The sequence below is a fragment of the Momordica charantia genome (assembly GCF_013281855.1).
Source record: "Momordica charantia cultivar OHB3-1 chromosome 9 unlocalized genomic scaffold, Mcharantia_2.0 BLBB01000009.1, whole genome shotgun sequence".
In the NCBI taxonomy this organism is placed as follows: domain Eukaryota; kingdom Viridiplantae; phylum Streptophyta; class Magnoliopsida; order Cucurbitales; family Cucurbitaceae; genus Momordica; species Momordica charantia.
The window spans coordinates 29,967,149-29,990,306 of NW_028275167.1; the positions used below are offsets into that span (position 1 = coordinate 29,967,149).

General features: G+C 34.3%; 3 protein-coding genes across 3 annotated transcripts; all 3 read left to right on the forward strand.

The window, feature by feature from the left end:
* The first annotated feature begins 1,613 nt into the window (after positions 1-1,613).
* VIK (VH1-interacting kinase) lies at positions 1,614-7,478 on the forward strand. The gene is made up of 11 exons (XM_022295557.2): positions 1,614-2,145; positions 2,993-3,067; positions 3,556-3,672; positions 4,291-4,385; positions 4,729-4,849; positions 4,957-5,036; positions 5,973-6,032; positions 6,235-6,356; positions 6,446-6,531; positions 6,614-6,729; positions 6,967-7,478. Exons 1-11 carry the CDS (start codon positions 1,810-1,812, stop codon positions 7,091-7,093), a joined length of 1,335 nt encoding a protein of 444 aa, XP_022151249.1. The 5' UTR covers positions 1,614-1,809; the 3' UTR covers positions 7,094-7,478.
* An 824-nt stretch (positions 7,479-8,302) lies between these two features.
* On the forward strand, positions 8,303-10,653 carry LOC111019088 (Pentatricopeptide repeat (PPR) superfamily protein). The gene has a single exon (XM_022295373.2). It carries the CDS (start codon positions 8,591-8,593, stop codon positions 10,391-10,393), a length of 1,803 nt encoding a protein of 600 aa, XP_022151065.1. The 5' UTR covers positions 8,303-8,590; the 3' UTR covers positions 10,394-10,653.
* Positions 10,654-12,361: 1,708 nt separating this feature from the next.
* Positions 12,362-19,222, forward strand: LOC111019174 (O-fucosyltransferase family protein). Its single transcript, XM_022295503.2, has 8 exons — positions 12,362-13,235; positions 13,895-13,962; positions 14,082-14,170; positions 14,262-14,424; positions 16,520-16,809; positions 17,554-17,758; positions 18,313-18,470; positions 18,634-19,222. The coding sequence occupies exons 1-8, from the start codon at positions 12,971-12,973 to the stop codon at positions 18,905-18,907; spliced, it is 1,512 nt and encodes a 503-aa protein (XP_022151195.1). The 5' UTR covers positions 12,362-12,970; the 3' UTR covers positions 18,908-19,222.
* The last annotated feature ends 3,936 nt before the right edge of the window (positions 19,223-23,158 follow it).

Here is a 23,158-nt window from a genome sequence, read left to right on the forward strand (position 1 = left end):
ACTTAGATGTTCAAGTTGGCAAACGATCATTCTCTTAAATTATATTTGAAAACACGTTTTCGAAAGATTCAAAAGAATTACCTTGCTCAAATGTTCCTGGGGATTGGCAAAAGACTTACGACATGTTTGGTATGTTATAATTTTCAATGTTATTTTTTTTCTTGGATCACGTGATCTAAGTAATGAAAATTAAAAAAACAACATTTCTATCCTTTCAAATTTCGGAATTGAAATTTTAGAATGCACAATTATATAATAAAAAAAGTCGATCAAAACGTTGACAAATATACTATTTCAAGTTATAAATTAATTTTATTTTCTATAAATTAATACATATAAAACATAATATATTACAAATTATATCATAGTGTAAAACTAACGATTCTACGAATTCTATACATACATATATATATTTATATATTACATTAAATTTTATAAAATGTATAACATATATGTTAATAAATTAATTAATAAATATTTAAATGATAACTACCCTTTACAGGTATATTACTAAATCTCTTAAACAATTCTTTATATTAATATTAAAATTTAAAATATACCATTATGCATATATATGAAAATACTAAAAACATGAAATATAATTTTATTTTTCATTAAATTTTAAATAACAAACCAACGGCATTGTTAACTTTCAAACAAACTAAAATATTGTAAGGATCAGACCAAAATGAAAATACGTATCCAAATTCCCAAACAGCTGTCAAATTGTGTCCACTCTTACCTCCAAGAGAAACAAGCCTTTAATTACTTTTACTTCTTAGTGCTTACGTTTGATTTGCTCATTCAAAAATATTTCATGTCGGCCGTTCATTGCAATTGGACACACATTATTGGCACACGCCACGGATGAGAGGATGCTATATTTGACTAGGTCTAACCCTGGCGACGTGGCAGTGGGACCCGACGTGGCAGTTGCCTACGGTCCCAACGCCCAGCGCATCCACACGAAGGAGCGGAACTTAACTGCTAAAACAGATTTTTTACACGATGATATACACTAAAATAATATATTTTTTCAATTACATATTATATAATTTTTAAAAAAGGTTGTCAATATGTGGATAATAATAGTTATTTTTACTACATGACCTGGAGATTTTAATGTCTGTATAAATTATATTCGAATGAGCAGGCACCTTTAAATCTTATTTTATTTTTCTTAAAGGATTTAAATATTACTTTCTAAACTTAAAAATATACTATAATAAATTAATTCATAGCGTGATCGTAAAATATTATGGCAGTATATTACCTAAATATTAAATTAAAATAATTAATAGTAAATACTAAATGATTAAAAGTTTAGAGACTTGTCAACTTATCTTAAAATAGAGTAGCAAGTGGGAGAATCTCTATAAATTTTTATAAAACATACTAATTAAAATAGAGTTGAAAATGTGTAGTACGAAACTTGTAATTTAATAGAATTTTAGATTCTATTTCGAAAGAAAGAAAAAAGAAAAGAAATACCGTTGGTATCATAAAGGACAAAATAGAGCGTAGAGGTTTTACTTTAATGGGAGAAAGATGAATATATTCAGTTGAAAAGGTAAAATCCTTACTTTTTTTCACTTGTTCAGATTCGGGTGTGAGTCGTTCCCATTTTGGCATTTCTTTCTTGACTTTCCCCTCGTACTCACATGATCTTAAATTGCAATTAAGTAATTTTGAAATCCATAATCGAAAAATATCCAGAGTCGCATTCAATCCAATTGGAGTGCAAGTCAAGGAAGAGTTTCGGTTTCTTCCCCCATTCGATCCGATCCAGAAGATCCGAAAATTTTGATCATGAGTTTCGAACCATCCGGAACTGGCGCCCGGTCGCCGTCGCCGGGAAACTCCGGAGCTAAGGGAAGCTCCTCGTCGTCGTCGGGGGTAACCAAGGAGAAGCAGAAGGAGAAAGCGAGAGTTAGTAGAACGTCACTGATATTGTGGCACGCTCACCAAAACGACTCTGGTGCCGTTCGCAAACTCCTCGAGGAGGATCAGTCCCTCGTCCATGCCAGAGATTACGACAGCCGCACCCCTCTCCATGTTGCATCGCTTCATGGCTGGATCGATGTTGCCAAGTGTTTGATTGAACATGGTGCTGATGTCAATGCCCAAGATCGCTGGAAGAACACTGTAAGTTTTGCCTACCTGTTCTTTACGGAAATAATTCTTTATCAGAACTGTTTTCTGTGTTTATATGGTGACTCGATTACTGTTTGACGTCTATTTTACATTGACTCTTCGGTATTTGGTCCGGGTTTGAATTATTTTATGGTAATTGTAGCTGCACGTTTAAATTTCAAGCCAATACGGTAATTCGGCCAGATGTCAAGCGTTGTTTAGTCTGGGCTTGTGGGCATTAGCTTAGAGCGTCTGCGAACAAAATAACTCGGAAAGAAGTCCATCACTGCGTGGTTTTATCCTAATATTGAGCCACATTTCCCCACCCCCATTATTTCTTATGCATTCGCAGTTCTTGGAGTTAAGAAATCTGAATCTTCTGTATATGTGGACGTTCGTAGAAAATGAGTATATGGCAGCAGCTTAAGGGCTTTATGATCGTACCACTCTGGGAATGACTTGCCATACCCGATTTATCTGAACTACTTGCACAGCGTATGATTTATATTTGGTCAACTCTGAAGGATGGATTTTATTTTGCAATTGAGTCATTGCTGTCAAATTGGTCTTGCTCTTTAAATGGAGTTAAACCATTGGCATATATTGCTAGTTTAAAAGAATGTAGTTTTCCTGACTGTATTAGTAAGGAGATATCACGTGTTCAAAATAAGCTTGCTTTCATGTTGACTAGTTATGTACTTTCCCATTGCTTTGCGTGAACGTTTAAAGTTCTATTATTGAGTGCAATAATCGTGTGAATGACTTGCATCATTATCCTCATCAAGGTAGTCTAGCATTTCTTTCAATGCACAAGTATTTACAGTTTGAACTTACAAGGATCCTGTCTTGTCCATGACAGCCGCTAGCTGATGCGGAAGGTGCTAAAAAGCACGGCATGATCGAGTTATTAAAATCTTATGGTGGCCTGTCCTATGTAAGTTGAGAGTTTCCCTTTTGGTTGTTTGTATTAATGTCAGTCTGTGCTTGTGCCAATTGGCTGTGCGAGTGCAATTTAACTTTTATACTATCCGTTCTTCATTACAAGCAGCCACCTCTTCCTTATTTGCTATATCTTGTTGTTACTGTGAAAATCAAGATGCTTCTACTTGCATCCATACTATGTTCACTCATGTCTCATATTACCTGTTATTTTCTACAAGTTTCAATGTCATTACAGTCCTTTTATTTCATTTATATGTTCTATCTCATTTCCTCATCTTATGACTCTACATGTTTTTGACCTGATTGCATTTAAAGACTAAGATATTTCATATTACTCCATGAATATTCCTCTTTTTTCTTTTCTTCATAGGAAAGAGGAGAAACTTTGATGAATGTTATTTTTGACTCCGTGAATATTCTTCACAATTGGGATTTTATTTCTTGGTAATTTCTGCCTCTGAATGAAATTATATGTTGCAGGGCCAAAATGGAAGCCATTTTGAACCGAAGCCCGTTCCTCCCCCTCTGCCGAATAAATGTGACTGGGAAATTGATCCTTCTGAGCTGGATTTTTCAAACTCAGCTATTATTGGCAAGGTACAAATTTATCTTTCTTGAAATTGCAGCAAGTTGGATTTCCACTATCGGGGTAAAATGCTAAAGAGAGATCAATTATGGATTATAAAAAAAAAAAAGGGAACGAACTTCAAGGTTCAAGTTGTCTTGGAACGAATGCCTAAAAAATTCTTCCAGCCAGTTACATTTCCTATATCTTTAACAAGAGGCTGTTTTTCTCATTTTGTTTCCTTTTAATGTGTATTCGAACTAATGCTTGCCTTTTGGTTACACAATTGGAGAAAAAAATTGTCGTCTTAAAATAAAAAACGTCCGAGTCTGATGATAGGTATTCCAGAAACCATTTTAATCCATTTGCCTCGCTGCATGAGTGCTGAGATTGTTAGAATTTACAATATGTCATAATGTCTTAAGTACTTGGTCATTCTGAATCTGTACTGAGATAACTTCAGCTTCATTATCCATTGTCTTTGATAGCTTTCATTTCCTTGACATGGGACATTTTTCTTTGCAATGTTAGGCCGCCATTTATCTTATTTTATCTTTGTTTTGTTTTTTTGTGGTTTGAATCCTTTGTTAGTATGATCCTCTATCCACTTAAGAGAGTTGCTTTCACTTATGAACGTCTGTATTTTGCAGGGGTCCTTCGGTGAAATTTTGAAGGCCTATTGGCGTGGAACACCTGTAGCTGTCAAACGTATTCTTCCATCGCTTTCAGATGATAGACTAGTGATGTAAGATCCAGAAAAATATTTTACTTATAAAACCCTATATGTATAATGTATTCCTAAGGTACAGTAGTGAACCGTACGGAACCTTTCTCTATTTTTATTATATTTCCTGTTGTTTTCCCTTGCAATACAGCTTGAAATCTGATTCCATAGCCACGATATTGACATAATCCCTCAAAACTCTATTTTTTACAGTAAATTAATCTCTGAAGTTTCCTACCACTGTTCTCCATTAGTTTCCATATTAATCTTTTATCTTTTTCTTTAACATATATAAGAACCATTTAAATCTTTACTAAATCAATATGATTGTAGTTAATTATATGCGTTGTCTTTTCTTGTTCAGCCAGGACTTCCGGCATGAGGTTAATCTGTTGGTGAAGCTACGCCACCCTAACATAGTCCAATTTCTTGGAGCTGTCACTGAGAAGAAACCCCTTATGTTAATTACTGAATACTTAAGAGGGGTAACTGATTGAGTTGATTTATGTCACAATTCCACAAATTTTCAGATTATATTCTTTTTAAGTTGTAATTTTCTCATGCTGGTGGTTGACATTATTGTTTCTCTTAGGGTGATCTTCACCAATACCTAAAGGATAAAGGTTCGCTCAGTCCTGCAACAGCCATCAATTTTGCACTGGACATCGCCAGGTAAAAGAATGTGATTCCTCAAAACTCTTGTCAAGAAGAAATAAGATGCCTCAAAGATTGAAAATATAAGAAAAAATCTGAAGATTTTTAAAGTTTTGCATTGGACATTGCAAAATATATGAATGGTGTGCTAATTTGGCTCCTCACTGCTCATAGGAACATGAAAGATCCTTCTCTCCATGGCAGATTGTTATTTCTTTTTAAACTTTGCTGTATCATATGTGGGAAAATTCGTTGGATCTTTCACAAAAACGGTCATACATGATTATCTGAATGTAAAAGACATCGAAAATTTTGCCAATAAGATATAAGATTCTACCCTTTTTTTTTTTGACAAGAAGCAAACTTCTCATTGATAATATGAACTCTACTTCCATAACTATTTTTCTTATTTTGCTTTTTCATAAGTTGAAAGCTAGGCTTCAATATCATGATTCTCGTTTTGCTTGCAAAGTGTTATATGAACCTGACAAGTTGCGATGTTGAATTACTTTGTACCTCTCATATAATGGTTCAACCTATTAGAAAAACTTGATAACATAAATAGAAAGAAACATCCTGCAGCATTGCTTTCTTTGCAAACTCATGCTTCTTTGATGATGCTGTAGGATTAAAACGATTTTTAAAAATTTACTTTATCAAAATGATATCTCCATTATCTAATCTCTAAACTTCCTCAAATTTCCATGGATGGCAGATAATTTATTAGTGAACAATATTATTTGATTGTTCGAGACATTTTACTGATTTCCATGTTGGGCTTTGCCTCGTTTATGGTAGGCTGTATATCATGGTATTTAAAATCACATTGTACTCAAATCTAGAAATTAATTGTCATAAGGATGTAACTCATCTAAAGTTTTAACCAAGTCCAATATTTGCTCCTCAGGAATTTACTAATCGTGCTAATTATTTTGATAATATTTCCTGTTCCAGGGGAATGGCTTATCTCCACAATGAGCCGAATGTTATAATTCACCGTGACCTAAAACCAAGGTGAGTTCTAGACTTTTTATGAGCATGCAAATCTCTATCACACACCAGAAATTTTTTGCCAGGGATTAGCGTCTAAGACTAGAAAAACCAAACGTTCACCAGCTTTCTGCTGTCATTTCGTATTCACTTGATTTTAAAACTAGATTTGGATTGAATTTGCTGTCATCTACTTTTATATTGGAAAAGTATTTTGAAATTACAGGAACGTTCTTTTAGTCAATTCCGGTGCAGACCATCTAAAAGTTGGTGATTTCGGTCTAAGCAAGCTCATCAAAGTTCAGAATTCACATGATGTGTACAAAATGACTGGCGAGACCGGAAGCTGTAAGTGCCTGCGATGCAGTTATTTTCAGTTTTATATAATTTTTTTAATGCTTAAATCTTCTTTATCATGTCGTGCATGTGGAGAAAAGACCGGTATATGGCTCCTGAAGTTTTTAAACACAGGAAATATGATAAGAAGGTGGATGTGTTTTCTTTTGCAATGATATTATATGAGGTAATATTAGCGTTCCCAAGAATATAAGTCAATTTTTATTGCAAGAGACTTCATTTGATTCGCAACAATCTAACTGGTGCAGATGCTTGAGGGAGATCCTCCACTAGCTAATTACGAGCCTTATGAAGCTGCCAAATATGTGGCTGAAGGTCATAGGCCGGTGTTCCGTGCAAAGGGATACCTTCCTGTACTGAGAGAGTGAGTGGTCATTTCTGTTTTACGTTCAACCTAATCATTTAGTTATTTTTCTCACTCAAACTTACCATCCCTCAATGTCACTCCCGGCATTGAGATTGCTTCTTCTCAAGTAAAAAACACTTCCTTTTTAGATCAATTCATGGAGACAGCTTTTCGTTTATTATAAGGGTAAACAGGATGAGGGCGGAAATTACTTGATTCTTCTTTTTCTCCTCTTCTTGGTTTTGATGTTCTCAGGTTAACAGAAGAATGTTGGGCAGCCGACATGAACAAGAGACCTTCTTTCTTGGAAATTCTCAAAAGACTCGAAAAGATCAAGGAAAATCTACCAACTGATCATCACTGGAATTTATTCAATGCATAACATTCAAAGTGATGGTATGATCTAATATGTGAATGAAGTAGTATGCCGTTCCTAACATTCAGCTTTATCCTGCTCAATCATGCCCCTGAAGTTGGAAGGTTTTCACGACTAGCAAAACTTGTGAAAAAGATTTTACGGCTGCTTTCGCTCTGTTCAAATGCTGATTTTGAACAGAGCCTGTGATTTCGATTGAAATTTCTCATTTTTCTTCACCTGCCATCCCAAATCCCCAGTCCTATTTCCCATGGAGGATATTCTTCCAGAATGTGGCCTTCCATGTTTCGTATGATTTAATTGTTTCTTCTCATCTTTCAATTGTAATTTAGTTGTGGTAACGGAGAAAACACAAACATTCTATGTAATTCTACTTCCATGGCTTCTCTGACTCTTGTCTTCTCATGTAAATGATGGATTTAGTTTGTTGGATTTTAAAAAGGACGCCTGAGAAAACTTTTACTAGATTAATTTGGTAATTTACTGTTCCTGCAAGTTCATTTAAAATGAAAGATTATACCATATGGTTGAAGTCCTTGCAAGTTCTGAAGATCAATATGCAGGAAGAAGAGGACGGGGAAATGCACATAACAGTTTATTAATTTTCAGAATAACAGCTTTCGTACTGTGTATATTTAACTGCTCAAATGTCCATGGTTGTCAAGAGGTTTGGCTTTATATTTATTGGATATTATTCAATACAGTTTTCAAATTAAGATAATTATTCAATGCCATATTTATATGGTTAAATTATCATTTGTGTTGGCCTCCAAAAAAAAAATATTATCATTTGTGTTGACGATTTGTGCTTTGGTTCTAGTTTGTAGTATTATTAGATGTTAACAATTATATATATATATATATATATTATATGTCAACTCATTGCCTAAAAGGCTAAAATTACACATAAATGGCGGAAGCGGTAATTTAACCTATTTTCATTTAATTTAGTGTAATATGGGAACAGTTTCAGTTTTTCCTTTTTTGTTTTTTTTTTCCTTTGGGGTTTGAGTCATGCAGGTTACCGGCTCAATTTAACTTTTATAGTTCAATTTAATTTCAACTTATAATTTTTTTTTCGGAGATAAATATTTTAGTGAGTTGAATTATATAAATTAACTAATAAATTAATAATTTGTCTCGATATTATTAGCGCTAATTTGTGTAGCGAGATATTTTCCTCGTTTAATATTTTTTATAGCATGGTGCATATTTTTATGAAACATGTCCCTTTTCAAAAGTATTTTCTACTCGAATTTAAGGCATATATCTCTTCGTAGTTCGATCAGGTTCGAATTTCCACTGCATTTTCCAGCTTTGGTGGCGTCCATGGTGTCTTGTCTTCTGGTAATGGCTGTCACTAATGTCCCATTTACAGGAATTCCGAACCTTAGATATCGATATGTGAATTCATGAAATTCAGTATCTGACAATAGCGATTGCCCCGGGGATCGTGTGATCGTTTGTGTGAGCTTCGAAACCTCTTTCAAGCAATTCAGGTTCATGAGCTTAGCCCATGCATTGTGCCTGCGGCGGAATTTAAATACTTGGTCCAAAAATATTAGCCATGCCGTATTTTCAGATGATCAAAAACTCCTTCTTCTACTCAAATCTTGCAATGGAACTTCTGAGATCTCTCAAATCCACTGCTACATGGTCAAGACTGCTCTTGACCTCGTCCCTTTCACATCGAGCAAACTTCTTGCATCCGCCATACTAGACATCAAGTATGCAGCTTCCATTTTCAGGGATATACGAAACCCGAATCTCTTTATGTTCAATACTCTGCTCAGAGGCTATTCTAATAGCGATGATTCGAGACAAGCTTTTGTTATTTTCAATGACCTTAGAAATCAGAACTTTTTGCCTGATGAGTTTTCTTTCATAACAATTCTGAAAGCTTGTGCTCGAGAATTGGCGATTAATACTGGACAGGGAATTCATGGGATTGTTCATAGGACTGGGCATGGTTTATTCAATCATGTTAACAATGTGCTTCTGCACTTTTACTGTTCGTGTGGCCAAATTGCAGATGCCCGCAAACTGTTTGATGATGTTTCTCAAAGAAATGATTTGGTTTCGTGGAACACTTTGATGAGTGGTTATCTTCATGCGTCTCAGCCCACTGTTGTTTTAGATTTTTTTAGACAAATGTGTGGGAGAGGTTTGATCAGCGTGAATACAGTATTGACTGTTTCATCTGCCGTGGGTGATGCTGGCAATTCCTTGGATGGAAGGTCTCTTCATGGACATTGTATCAAGGTGGGCTTGTGTTCTGGTCTCAGTGTGGTTACTTGTTTAATTGATATGTATGCAAAATTTGGAGATTTAGTATCAGGACAAACTATTTTTGATGAAGTTGCTGAGAAAGATGTAATTCTGTGGAATTGTTTGATAGATAACTATGCTAGAAATGGCATGTTAGAAAAAGCAGTATTTTCACTACATCTCATGAAACTTGAAGGAATAAGACCGAATTCATCCACATTGGCAGGATTACTCTCAGCTTGTGCTACCTTTGGTGTTGTCAGTACGGGTAAATACCTTGGAAATTATGTGGAGGAGGAAGGATTGGCTGTGGATGCTGTTCTTGGAACAGCACTGGTTGATATGTATGCTAAATGTGGGTTTCTAGACAAGGCGATTGACATTTTCGATAAGATAGAGGATAAAGATGTGAAGTCTTGGACGGCCATGATAACTGGTTATGGGGCTCATGGTCAGACAAGGAAGGCTATTCGAACTTTGTATGAGATGGAAGATGAGGGTTTTCAGCCCAATGAAATAACTTTCTTGGCAGTCCTGAACGCATGTAGTCATGGAGGTGTAGTGGTAGAGGGGATGAGATGTTTCAAGAGAATGGTGTATGAATATGGCATGACACCAAAGATTGAGCACTATGGATGTATTATCGATCTTCTTGGTCGTGCGGGGTTGCTGGAGGAAGCTCATAACCTAATCAAGAACCTGCCTTCCAAGGGAGACATTACTGGATGGCGTGCGCTTCTGGCAGCTTGTAGGGTTTATGGAGATGTTGAGCTGGGTGAGTCTGTGAAGAGAATGCTGGTTGATCTAAATGATGAACATCCCACCGATTCAGTGCTTCTTTCTAGTACATATGCCATTGCTGGGAGGCTGTCTGATTATACAAGAACTCAACAAATCAAGGAAGAAAACAGAATGAAAGAAGAAACTAGATCATCTCATATGCAGAATGAGACAGCAAAAAAGGAAGCTGGTCGTAGTATAATTGAGATGGAAAATTTGTGTCAAAACCATTTAGTGTGGAATGTAGGAAATAACTGACCTGTGCATAATTTTAGTATGATGTAAATGACCCAATCTTTGTCTGCTAGAAATTGTCATGATTCCAAGACAGAAATTATATTTACTCTGGTGGAACGTAGTTATGGAAAGAAGGGCGAACGTGTCGGTCAGTCGCCTTAGGTGTACATCAAATAGAGGTGCTTAGTAATTTTCTGTAATTCGTAACCAATTTTTAACTGATTTTTCCTTGATAAAGACACATATAGGATCCAGTAATGGATGGATTCTTGTTAGCTTGATTTTGGCATATGGCATATGCAAGCTGACTAGAGCATAAGGCATGGGATACTTCAAGCCTCCATAAACCAGAAGAGAAAAAAGGTCACTACTGAACTCTACTCTTTCAATTCTGTGAAACTTTCTCCTCCAAATATTATATTTCCCTTTTGATCATTAGTAATTCTTTTTCTATTTGTCCATTGACTCTTCATCAGTAATTATATTTGTAACTTGGCCTAAATTTGAGGCAGGAGCTGCTATATATATAATATATCAACTCCATGGAGAATACTGAATAGCTTCTATTATAAGGGTAACAGAACTCGACCACTCTGCTAAATACCAATATCTTTTGTGTTGAACTTTCTTCAACTTTGGATGACAGAGCACCACTCGGGTTTTGATATGAACTGGAACCACCTCCTTTTAGAGGGTGATTTTGAAAAATCAATTCTACTTCACTAATTCTAGGTAATACCTTAAACAAAAACCACTCTCACAAAATCAATTACTATTTAATATCTTTTGCTTAAATCACCCCTGAAATTATTCTCAAACAGGTACTTAGTATGTTAGATCCTTCTGGTTAAAGACAGCTTCACGAAAATAATAATGTGATCGTTAGATGTATGTGAGGAAAGTCAATGAATATATTTTTTTAACTTACATTTGATAATTATAAAAGTGGTGATTACATTAGACAATTATATATATTTTGGAACATTGGACTAATTCCACGGTAGATACCACTTTAATATTTAATCACGATCTCTCTTGTCAATCCATATCAATAATTTTCAATTATTTTTATCTTCGCCATAAAAAAGTTATAATAAATGGGAAAAAAAAATTTAATATTGCTGATGGGATTACAGGAACTTTCGAGATAAAGTGGCTCCTTCTAACACTATTTATGATTTATTTATTTATTTATTTTAAACTATTGGCTGGTCGCGCAGGTTCTTGAGGTATGGATTTGGAATAAATATGAATTTGTTCTATTGTTTTTATAGAATTTAATCCATTGTTTCTCGTTTTCTTTATCTTGGTTCTATAGATGGTCAATTTTTTTAGAACAATTATATTTGTTTTTTTTAATTACAACTTGTAAATAGTAATTAAATTGGATAGTATATAAGATGATCACAATGGTAGAAAAAAATGTTTGATCCGTTCTTTTTAATTTTAGAAGGCACAAATGAAATTAACATATTTATGCTTTCTAATATCTGTCCATTATTTTTTCAAAGATGATTTGATCGGATAATTTTTAGAAAATATTTGGATGTATAAAAGTCGATGAATAAAAATGTTGCTCTCGATACTCAACTTTTCAAACACAAAAAATGGAGATTTGAATGTTATTGAATTTTGATTAATTACATATAAAAAATAAGAAATGGCTAAGTAAACAAATTTATTTTTTAAAACCTAGAGAATTACTCTTAAATAACTTGAAATTATCAATCTGTAAATTAGTTTTCTCGGGATCCACTTATACAAGACATTGTATTAATTTGTAGATGGTTATCAATCAAAATACACGCAAGCTCACCCGACATGGATATAGAATAAAATAAGGTGTATATCTGTTTTGCTTGGAGAGTAAAAATTGTATTATAAAGTAAATTATATTATGTGTAAAAAATGTAATTTTCTACGGCAGAACCAGTTGTTATAAAAATAAGAGTACATTCGTCCATTTCTTGAGAAAAAATAATAAACTAAAAGCAGTTGAACTTGAATTTGGAGACGATATCTCTGAAAATGGCACAAAAGTATTTAAAAGATATCAGTTTGGTGGACTTTCTCGTTAGCCAAACAAACACTAATCGGTATTTTCCAACTCCCACGTCGATTTGTTCACTTTTTTTCCTTTTTGTTTGAGTTTAAGAAATATAATGGGAAAAGGGAGAAATTTGCGGGAAAGTTTAGAGAGAAGGCATTTATTTAGTTGTTCGGGTTTAATTTGCTTCATTTTTGGCTCGTGAATCGGCTCCTCCACTCCGCTCCGGCACCCCCATCATCTTCTCTGACGAATCCGAATAGCCCGATAGCTGAAGTGGGTTCTGGTTGCCGATTGCCGATTTCCCGATTCAGATTTCTAGGCGTTTCATTTATTGAGATTCTATTTTGGGAGCTGTATCAATTTGCATGATTGCAACAATTTAGTTTATTGTAAGCTGTTCCTTTGCCTGGGTGTTAAGCGGGCTTCAATCCTTGAACGGTGATGCAAATTTGGAAATCTTAAGTGCCGGAATGAATACGTTGAATGCGGGAATTTGTTGGATAGGTGAGGACTTTGAATGAGGCAGCAATGTGGTGTTTAGCGGAGCAATGGAAGTTAGATCTGAGGGTATACAGGTCAGGTGCGATAAACTCCCAGCTCCTGTAATTCCGAGAACCCGTTTGCAGGTTTGGTTTGTTCGTGTCTGCTCCAGCATTTTGCTTTGGACATTTTTGGTTCAGCTCGTAGCATTTGGGAAGCTATGGCATCCGCCTTTTATATCCAATATAACCAATCGAATTTCGCAAGTCACCGGGCTTCCATTTTCTCTACACGTCGAAGAGTCCGTTCAATCGACGCCGCTTCTTCCAGAAAGTGAGTTCCTTAGCCTCAAACCTTTCGTTCCTTCATTGGAGATATTGGGAGGTTGTGTGTTTTTGATAGGTATAATGAGCTATGTATAAATACAATTGTTCTTGCTGGGTGCTAAGTTCTTAACTTTCGAGCATTGCGTGAGGACATGTCTCTACGTTTCATTGTGACCACCGTTCTCATCGGATTGTCTTTGTTTGAAAACGATGCATATAAGGGTAGCCATAACTGGGTTTGATTTATTACGGAATAGGATCAGTGAACTGTTCACCTGGTTCTGGCTGCGTTTTTCCCCATTTCGGGAATTTGTTTAGCTTAAGGGCCTGCACTGTGGAGTTTACTACCACCTCTTCGTTGGTCGATCTTGCTTGGGTTTATGAATATCTGTGAACTTGTTTCCAGTACCACCAATATTCTCAAGTATATCATAAGTTATGGCAATGCTATTACACCATCCTTTACTAATTCTCGGAATTAAATTTATTTTTTGGCTCTCTTCCAATAAAATAAGCGATGGAACTTCATTTGCATCGTTGTTAAACTTCTTGGATAACTCATCCATTACAGTGTGGCTAGTGCCTAACATTTTATTTGGGCTCTAAAATTGTCTCTTCTGCTAACTGCTTCGGGAAGAATTTGACTTCAGACCTCAACTTGTGCAGGAAACTATTCAAGTAATGGTTATCTTCGGGTGTCCTGCAATGGGGGCTTAAATCAAATGCGCGCTGCGGTGTGCACTTTTTGACTTGATTTTTCTTTCCCCACGTCTTCCCAATTTATGCCCATATTATTGTTTGTTCTTTTCCTTGCAAGGATAATATGTTGTACTAATCTAACTAAGCATTTCAGATCTGTGATATGGTGACTGTTGCTCGTCTTTTGAACTTGACATTGGTTGTTCCAGAACTCGATAAAACATCTTTCTGGGCAGACCCTAGGTATGTTCCTTTTCTTGCAATGTGTAACTTGGTTACTTTCTTTTGCAAAGACTTCAGCATATTAAGATATTAACATCGAACTCTCCTGCAGTAATTTTGATGACATATTTAATGTGAGGCATTTTATTGATTCACTGAGGGACGAAGTTCGCATTGTCAGAAGAATACCAAAAAAGTTCAATAGGAAACATGGATTCACACCATTTGCTATGCCTCCTGTTAGCTGGTCAAATGAAAAATATTATTTAGAACAGGTTTGTATTATTTTTTTAAACTTATACCCGTGCTTGTTTTTCATATTACTTCTTAGATGCAAAACTAGGTTCATTGGATGGTGAATCTGTGCTATCACCAAGTTATTTGTCAATACCAATTGATTGCAGCTTTGAGATTATTATCTTTTTGAGTGGATGTTAGGTCTGAATTGAGTCTTCCCTGACTCGGTGGTCTCACTGTTTACTCTGGCATGGAATACTATGAACTTTTTTGTTGCCTTTTCTCGAACCTGGTGAGGGCACCTGTCCCCCCAACTGGAATGTGAAGTGAATCCGTTTCTGGCTACACTAAGAGAGAACAGAATAGGAAATAGATCTCTTAGAGGATTGTTATTGCACCAACGTCGTGCCAACATCTTTCGGAAGTATCACCACCCACCTTGTAAGAAGACCTCCCAGTTACCAGATTCTAAGCACTTAGCAATTGAAGTCTAAGGGCTACAGGAGATACTGTTGGGGCAACGCTTAGTGGACCACCTCATGTCGCTTGTCCCATGGTTTCTAAAGATGGTCTATTGCCCAAACCTACCATAGGGCTGTGTAATCTTTTTACTGAATGATGCAATTTGTGAAGTTTTTAAGGAATAGTTTATGGGTCCATGCAATGTAATCTCATCAAGACATTACATCATGATGAGAACTGATAAATATTTTGGACATATTTCTGAAGTTAGAGTTCTCTGTAAGCTGGATTTCCCTGTTGTATCAGTGAAAATGATGCTTCCAGAAAATTTTGGTTTATTTTTTGTTCTAATAAAAGATTGAAGTAATTGTCTTGGCTAAAGAAAGAGCCAAACGGGTTATTCAGTTTGACCTTTGCATGAAAGTTCTTCTCTGAATGATTATTTTTTCAATATTTGGGGAGAGGGCTGTTTGGAGAAGTGGGTGAAAAGGGGAGTGAATATGATTCTTTTAGTTCTTTGCTTACTTTCTGAAAGAAAAATTTCAGTTATGTCAGTAGAAATAGTTACAGATCACGTGAGGCAAAAACTTTGTGAATAAAAAATACATGAAAAGGGAAAATGCTACATGAACAGGTCGCTCAAGCACTTCCCAGAAAGTGAGTGTTGGTGTTGGACATATTTGGTACATTGGCTTGCCAAAGCATGCAGAGAAAACTGTAGACATGAAATGGTGGGATGTGATTGGGCATGTTTAGGGTGAGAGAGACAGAAAAAAAGTGCGAGATATAAGAGGGAGATGAAACTTAGTCAGAGTTTTGCTTATGCTTGAAGGTTGACATCAATAGGGTGGAGAAAGTATGGAGGGTAGTAGAAAGGGTTAGTCATTTATGCCTGGGGAGGGGGTTTGCTGAAATGAGATGGAACCTAAGAAAAATCCTACATTTTTGTTTTTGTTTTTGTTCGGGGGGGTGGGGGCGGGGGGCGGTGGGGTGGATGTGTTATGGAGCTTGGTAAAGAAACCCGTATGAGACCTACAAATTTGGGAAAGAGGTTGTGATAGCTGTACAGGATGTTCAAGATTGTGTTGAGTAAGTGATGAATCGGTCTAATCGAGTTGGGAGGTGGTTGGTTTAGCAATCACATCAAGAGATAAGAAACCCCAAGTATATTCCTAAAGTTGGGTTGAAGATGGGAGGTTAGGTTGAGACGATGAAACCTCAAACTTGACGGGAAGGGGGCTGGGGGATATTAATATATGAAAATTACAAAATTCTCTGTTAGGTTTAGTCTCCGTTTTTTTAACTCATAGGGTGAATATTTGTAAATTGTAAAGTACCCTAATTTATAGATCTCTATATTTATTATGAAAAAATTGTAATACTTGGTCATAAAGCCTCAACACAACTGACTAACAATATGTTTGAGTAGTACTTGAATGAGACAAAAAAAGTATACTAAGTATATTATGAATGTAACGTAAAATAAAATGCTCATTGAAACATTGAATATAGTTATGTTTTTTACTTTCACGGTGTTTACTTGTTATACAAAAGTATTATAATTATAAGTACATTTAAATAAAGATATAAACATCTTCTCGTGCTCTTATCCACGTCTCTCCATTTTGCCTTTTGACCTCTTAATCTAATGCCTTCAAATTCATTGTGCAGGTTCTTCCTCTCTTTAGGAAGCATACGGTGTTACATTTTAATAAAACAGATACACGCTTGGCAAACAATGGAATCCCATATCATCTACAGAAACTCAGATGTCGTGTCAATTTCCAGGCACTGAAATTTTCCCCCCAGATTGAGACACTGGGTTACAAGTTAATTCGTCTACTTCAAGAAAAGGGACCTGTTGTGGTCTTGCATCTGAGATACGAGATGGATATGCTTGCGTTTTCTGGCTGTACACATGGCTGTACTAAGGAAGAAGCTGATGAGCTCAAGCAGATGAGGTACCCATCCAATCTTTCTTAGAGGTCTAAAATGCTGTTTTAAATGGGTTGATAAGATAGGCATCAGAAGTGTCAAAGTGTTAATCTTATTCCCACTTGTTTTGTTTCCGAATCTTGTATGGGTTATTCTTTTTTTATTTAGATAAGAATTAAATGTTAGTCAGCTTTCCAAACCTCTGCCATCAAGGGACTACGTAAAACACTCCCAATTGAGGTTGATCAAAGAGCTAGTATACTTGAAAAATATCTTGTGTGGAGAATTCTAATTGTGCTGCACAGAATCACCGCAAAAAAAAAAGGGGGGCTTCTATTTTTCATTGAAAAACCTTTGGTTTCTTTCTATCCCAGATTTGGTGTTTACGTTGCTTTTATTCTCTCTAAATATTTTGATCTATATGTTATTATTAAAGATGAATAAACCATCACTCAACCCAAAAGCTTAAGCTGATGGGTTGGGTAAATTTTAATTCATTTATTGGATATCTAATACCCCTCACTCGTGGGCTTGAAAAATTGCAACAAGACCCAACAAGTGGAAATTATAATAAATGGAGAGGAAACAACAATGCAGGATTCGAACATAGGACCTCCCGTTTTGATACCATGTTAAAGATGAATAAACCACCACTCAAGGCAAAAGCTTAAACTGATGGGTCGAGTAAATTTTAATTCATATATTGCAAGCTGATGATTTGGAGAAGCTGCTTAGGTGAAATACTAATATATTATTGAACCTTCATCCAGGTATGCATTCCCTTGGTGGAGGGAGAAGGAGATATTTTCTGAAGAGAGGAGATCACAAGGTCTGTGTCCTCTGACCCCAGAGGAGGCAGCATTGACACTGCAGGCCTTGGGTTTTAACAAGGAGACGCAGATATATATTGCAGCCGGAGAAATTTATGGTAGTGAACGAAGACTTGCAACTCTTAGGGCAGCCTTTCCACTGATTGTGAGTACTAGCATAATATCTTGAGTTCAAATTTCCACCTTCTGATGTAACTTTATTTGAAATAAGTCTGTGAGGCAATTGGCTGGAACTCAGACGACTTTATAGTATTATGATGATGTCATCTGCATGAATTTCCACCTTCTGGCGTAACCCATTTTGAAAATCTGTGAAGAAAAATTGGCTGAAACTTCTAACCATCATGACATTCTGGGAACTCTTTGCCAGAAAAGTGAAGAAATTTCTGTTCCTGGCCACTTTCAAGTAGTAAAAAATGTTGAAGTATTGATAAAAGATTATATTTATCGTAATCCATTGGCTACACCTTTTGGATTAAGTGATAGTTTAATATGGTACTAGAGTAGGAGGCTCTGATAACCATTTGTTTGGCTCTGTACAAATTTTCAAGTCCAGGAAATATTGATAAAAAATTAAATTTACTCTGATCCATCAACTTAAGCTCTTTGGTTCAGTTGTGTAATAAAAAAAAGTTGTTTTAATGTGTTCACTACCATGGATGTTAATTTTTCTGAGATTCATTGCCCTATTGTGATCAGGTGAAAAAGGAAACATTGCTATCCCCAGAAGAATTGCAGCTATTTCGAAATCATTCGTCTCAAATGGCAGCTTTAGATTTTATGGTTTCAGTAGCCAGTAACACTTTCATTCCTACCTATGATGGTAACATGGCAAGACTTGTTGAAGGTCACCGCAGGTATGCTACATCATCTCTCATCTCTCACTACACGATTATCGTTTTCCTCTAATTTTATTATCCTTGAACATATAGCATCTAAATTCCCATCTGAGGTTTTTCAAAACTCTTCTGATCTTCTGATAAAAAAACTCTCTTCTGATCTAATTTATACTGCTCACAGATACCTGGGGTTTAAGAGAACAATAACACTGGACAGAAAAAAGCTAGTGGAATTACTGGATATGCATCAGAACAGTACACTTCCTTGGGATGACTTTGCAGCTGCAGTAAGATCTGCGCATGAGAAAAGGCAGGGACAGCCAATGCAACGTAGAGCAATTCCAGACAAGCCAAAGGAAGAAGATTACTTCTATGCAAATCCTCATGAATGCTTCTGCGAGGGAGCAAACTGCAACGACTCGCTAAGCCATAGTAACTCAAGTAAACTACTCTAACTGCCACTGGCCAAATCAAGAATCACCTTCCATGGCATTCCAGGGGGAATTTTCCACTTCAATGTGGTGAGAAAATCGTCTCGCTTTCATTGCACATCACCCGGTTATGTCGATATTCAACCCTAAGAGTTTTATACAAAGCAATATGAATAAGATCCTTCAGAATTCTCCCTTGGACATCCAAGCATTTGTTTATATAATTTATTTGTTTGATGTAATTTCTATCCTGCTATAAAAATGTTATCATTTGTATCAGATGTGAGATGTCAACAATTTTTCCAGATGCTTATTAGAGCTGTTCGAGGTATGGCTTAATGCTTGCTTCTACACTAACACTGCATAACCTGTCTTTCTTTTGTTTGCTCAAAATTGAAATCCCTGCAGTCAATTAAAAAAGGGACCAACACAAGTACAAAAGTGTAGAAATTTCAACTCTGGGAGTAATTTGTTATGGTTTTTCAAGGATTATGCTATTACCAATTATTATTTAATTATGGTGGTTAATTGCATTTTATCTTGGAAGTAATGATTATGTCATGCTTAGACATATTAAAACAGGTATTAGTTCTTAACTTGGAATAAAAAATTGCTGACTTTGAGTACATTATTTTATCTTCCTTCCCCACAGAAGTGGTAACGGTCTAATTATGTTGTTAGGCTACTAAAAGCTGAAGGAGGAGAAAATCCTGAATCATATTGGACATTTTGCTTCCATTTTCTGTCCCAGAAACAGGTAAAAATAAGGGAAAAACATTACATGGTAACCAAGTTCAATTTTACTGTAGCTGCTTTCTGTCATTTTCCAGGAAATTTCTACTCATCACAAGCAAGAATGTGCCTACAATTTTTTATTCTGCACCGTACAGCAGGGAAAGCAGCCATTGGTCTAACTCTAACTAAACCCCATTGTTCTGATTCAAAGAACACTGTCAATCAGTGAAAAGTATGCAGGGTTGATTTCTGCCATCTTCGTCAACATTTGATAACAGAAGCTGAGGGTTTTGGAAAATTCTGACAAGGTAACGAAACTGTTTAGGAACAAGTCCAGTTTTTGGGATGAAAATTGAAAACAAACGGCCACGACTCTATTTTATTATGTCAATGAATTGGTGGGATTTGGAGATTGGAAAGGAAATATGGCTGTTTCTTTTGGTTTGTAAATTGTAAGTGGGCATTAAAATATAGCAGCCGTGAGCTTTGAAACTGAAACGATGACCAGAGAGAAGACCAGAAAGACTTGGGTGTGGACTCATTAATTAAAAAAAAAACCATGCATGGACATGTACTCCTTTGAAATCATTCCAACTTCAATCCTATTGACCATTTTAGATTCACCCCTCTTCTATTTCTACCACGTGATCTTGTTTTGCCTAACATTATTATTTACTTTTATAAAATTTAAGGTCAGCAAGGTTCTTGTTTCCGTTTTCAGTTTTTGAGAAATTTAATCGCTTGATAAGTGTCTATGTTCCTCGTTTCTTATTAAGAAAGGTTTTTAAAATTGTGTTGAAATTTTGGAAATAATAAAATCAAGTTTCTTGTTTTTCATGTTTCCAAAAACATTACTTTATTTTATCTTTCTTTTTTACTTAATATAATACATAATAAGTATTAAAAAATTGTTTTTCATATTTAAAAGCTGCTTTCTATTTTAAAAATCTAGAGATCGAGGAAACAAAAAATGGTAAACAAACATGTTTCTACTACTTTTTTCAATCGTTACCAACCGTAGTTCTACTTTTATTTATGAAGAGAAATGAAAATTTTACCAAAAAGACCCTTATGTATAATTCTTATTAGTTAGGGGTATTGCATATCATATATTTATAGATTTTTATTCTTTGTCTATATTGTGCATTAATTAAATAGTAATTTATAATCCATGTGGGCGATTCAAGAACTAATTTATGATAAAATTGTTGGTAATGTAAAAGTATATATGTTTTCATCAATCATATCATATATATGTTTGATTCATTTTTCCATTGCATATATAGTTTAATAAAAGAAAGATTCTGGCTCAAAAAAAAAAAAAGATTCTATTTCAAAATAATAATAATAAATAAATAAATAAAAGAAAGATTAAAGTAGTTTGAAATTTAAATATTATATTTCATACCACCATGTTCTTTTATTTATTTATTATTATTATTATTATTATTATATTTTGAGAATCGTAGCACCGTGTTTTCCTTTTTCATGTTAATATACATTTTATAATATTATATCATGAAGTACTAAAAAAAATATAATATTATATCATAACACAATAACTTAATTGTAATTTGTACAATTCTATCCAATATATTCACTACTTACAATTAGTTTAAAGTTTAGAATTGAGATATTTATATTAATTCGAAATTGATTTTAAAGTATGAAAATTTTATTGTCAAGGAAAAAAAGTTTATCCAACCGAACGACATTTATATAAATAGAAAATAGTTTTTTTTAGTACAACACGTGAGAATGATCGAACCCACTTGGAGATATATATCAATTACAGTTGGGTTATGTTCACTTTGACAAATAAAAAATAGAGGTCGGAGATTCAAGTGTGTTTGATTTAAATTTTTGCTCCATAGTGACATATGGTTAATACAATTTCTAGAAGAGGACAATAAAATAGGAAGAGAGAAAATTTGTATGTCATCTTTGAGACATTGAAGTTTTTTTTCAAGAGTAGAATCCTTATTGAATATATATTTTTCTTCTTTATTTCTTATTTCTTTTTTTTTTTTAAGATAAAAATGACTTTATCATTAAGACCTTGTCATTAATCAACCATTCAAATATACCCTTAGAAAAATCATACTAAAATAATACTAAAAAATTGGGAAGATGATAACGGCTCGAGGCAAATACTTTCTTTTTTTAAAGAAAATTATTTCTCATCAATTTAACAGTCTAAAATTTTCGACACATTATTCTTATTATACCAAAACATAATCTCTTTAAGGTATATCAAATAAATCTCGAGTAAGGTAAATTGAATGAAATAATATTTACATTTTTAGAAAATTGTTAAAAAATTAAATGACTACCTATACACACGAAAGAAAGGGACAATTACAAATATGTCAAAAAAATTTTTTAGTAAAATTAGTAAAATAACAACTCTGTTTAGTTTTTTTTTTTCAAATATAGCACTAAAATGGAGGTCCAATTTTACAATTACAACTTTACCCAAATGATATAATATATATATGTATGTATACATTTGATATACTATTAATATGTTTGTAATATGTATGTGATATAAGTCTGATATACAACTAATATGAACGTTTGTGTAATATGTATGTGATATACATTTAATAATAAGTATTTTATATACTACTTGTATAAGATTTTTTTTTATATATTTGAAAATTTTAAAAATAGGTGACATATTTAAAAATACATAAAAAATTTTTGCTGTAATGCAATTTCTTTAAAGGGAACACTATTATTAACCCCGTACTTTTAAAGGAAGTTCTTATTTAAAGAGTATTTATGTATAATAGATTTACAGAGTTAGATTTACTGAAAAAAAAATTGATTATTATGACATATATACACATGTCATACATGATGACAATATTATATTTTATAATTAAGTTATTGATTGCTCACTGATTAATATAATAAAAATGTGATAATCTCATAGTATGAACTGATCAACACATCCACATTTCAATCTAATGGGATATAAAATAAAGTTATTCAAAATGATCAATCAAATCAAGCAACAAAATTAAAGGTGTTGAATTTGAGGGCATTTCCACACTTGGACTGTGAACTCAAACCAACCCCAAAGAATGCCAAAAAAGATTTACTTCTTAGAAATTTCGAGACACACAAAAAAGTTTTAAACCATGTCAAAAAAGGTGGTAGAAATAAATAATCATATCCCAGCTTTTGGAAAATGCCAAGAGACTTTTTGTTTGGCACAAAATTGACCTATTGAAAAAGGGGTTCTTTTTATTTTTTTCCAAATGTACTTAAAAAATAAAAACAAACCCTCTAGGATAGTTTGAAAACAATAGTGACAAAATAATAATAAAGTATGTTATAAAGAAAATAATAGGATAGTTTTACCAATAGATATATTGCGTGCCAATTAAATACTGGTGCAAATTTTATCAATCGATATTAATATATTTTAAGTTACCTTATAAAAATTGATTGCTTTAGATGATATATATATATATATATGTCTTAATGATCAAATATTAAGTTATGCATAAACTAGCTCACATAGTCGAGTTA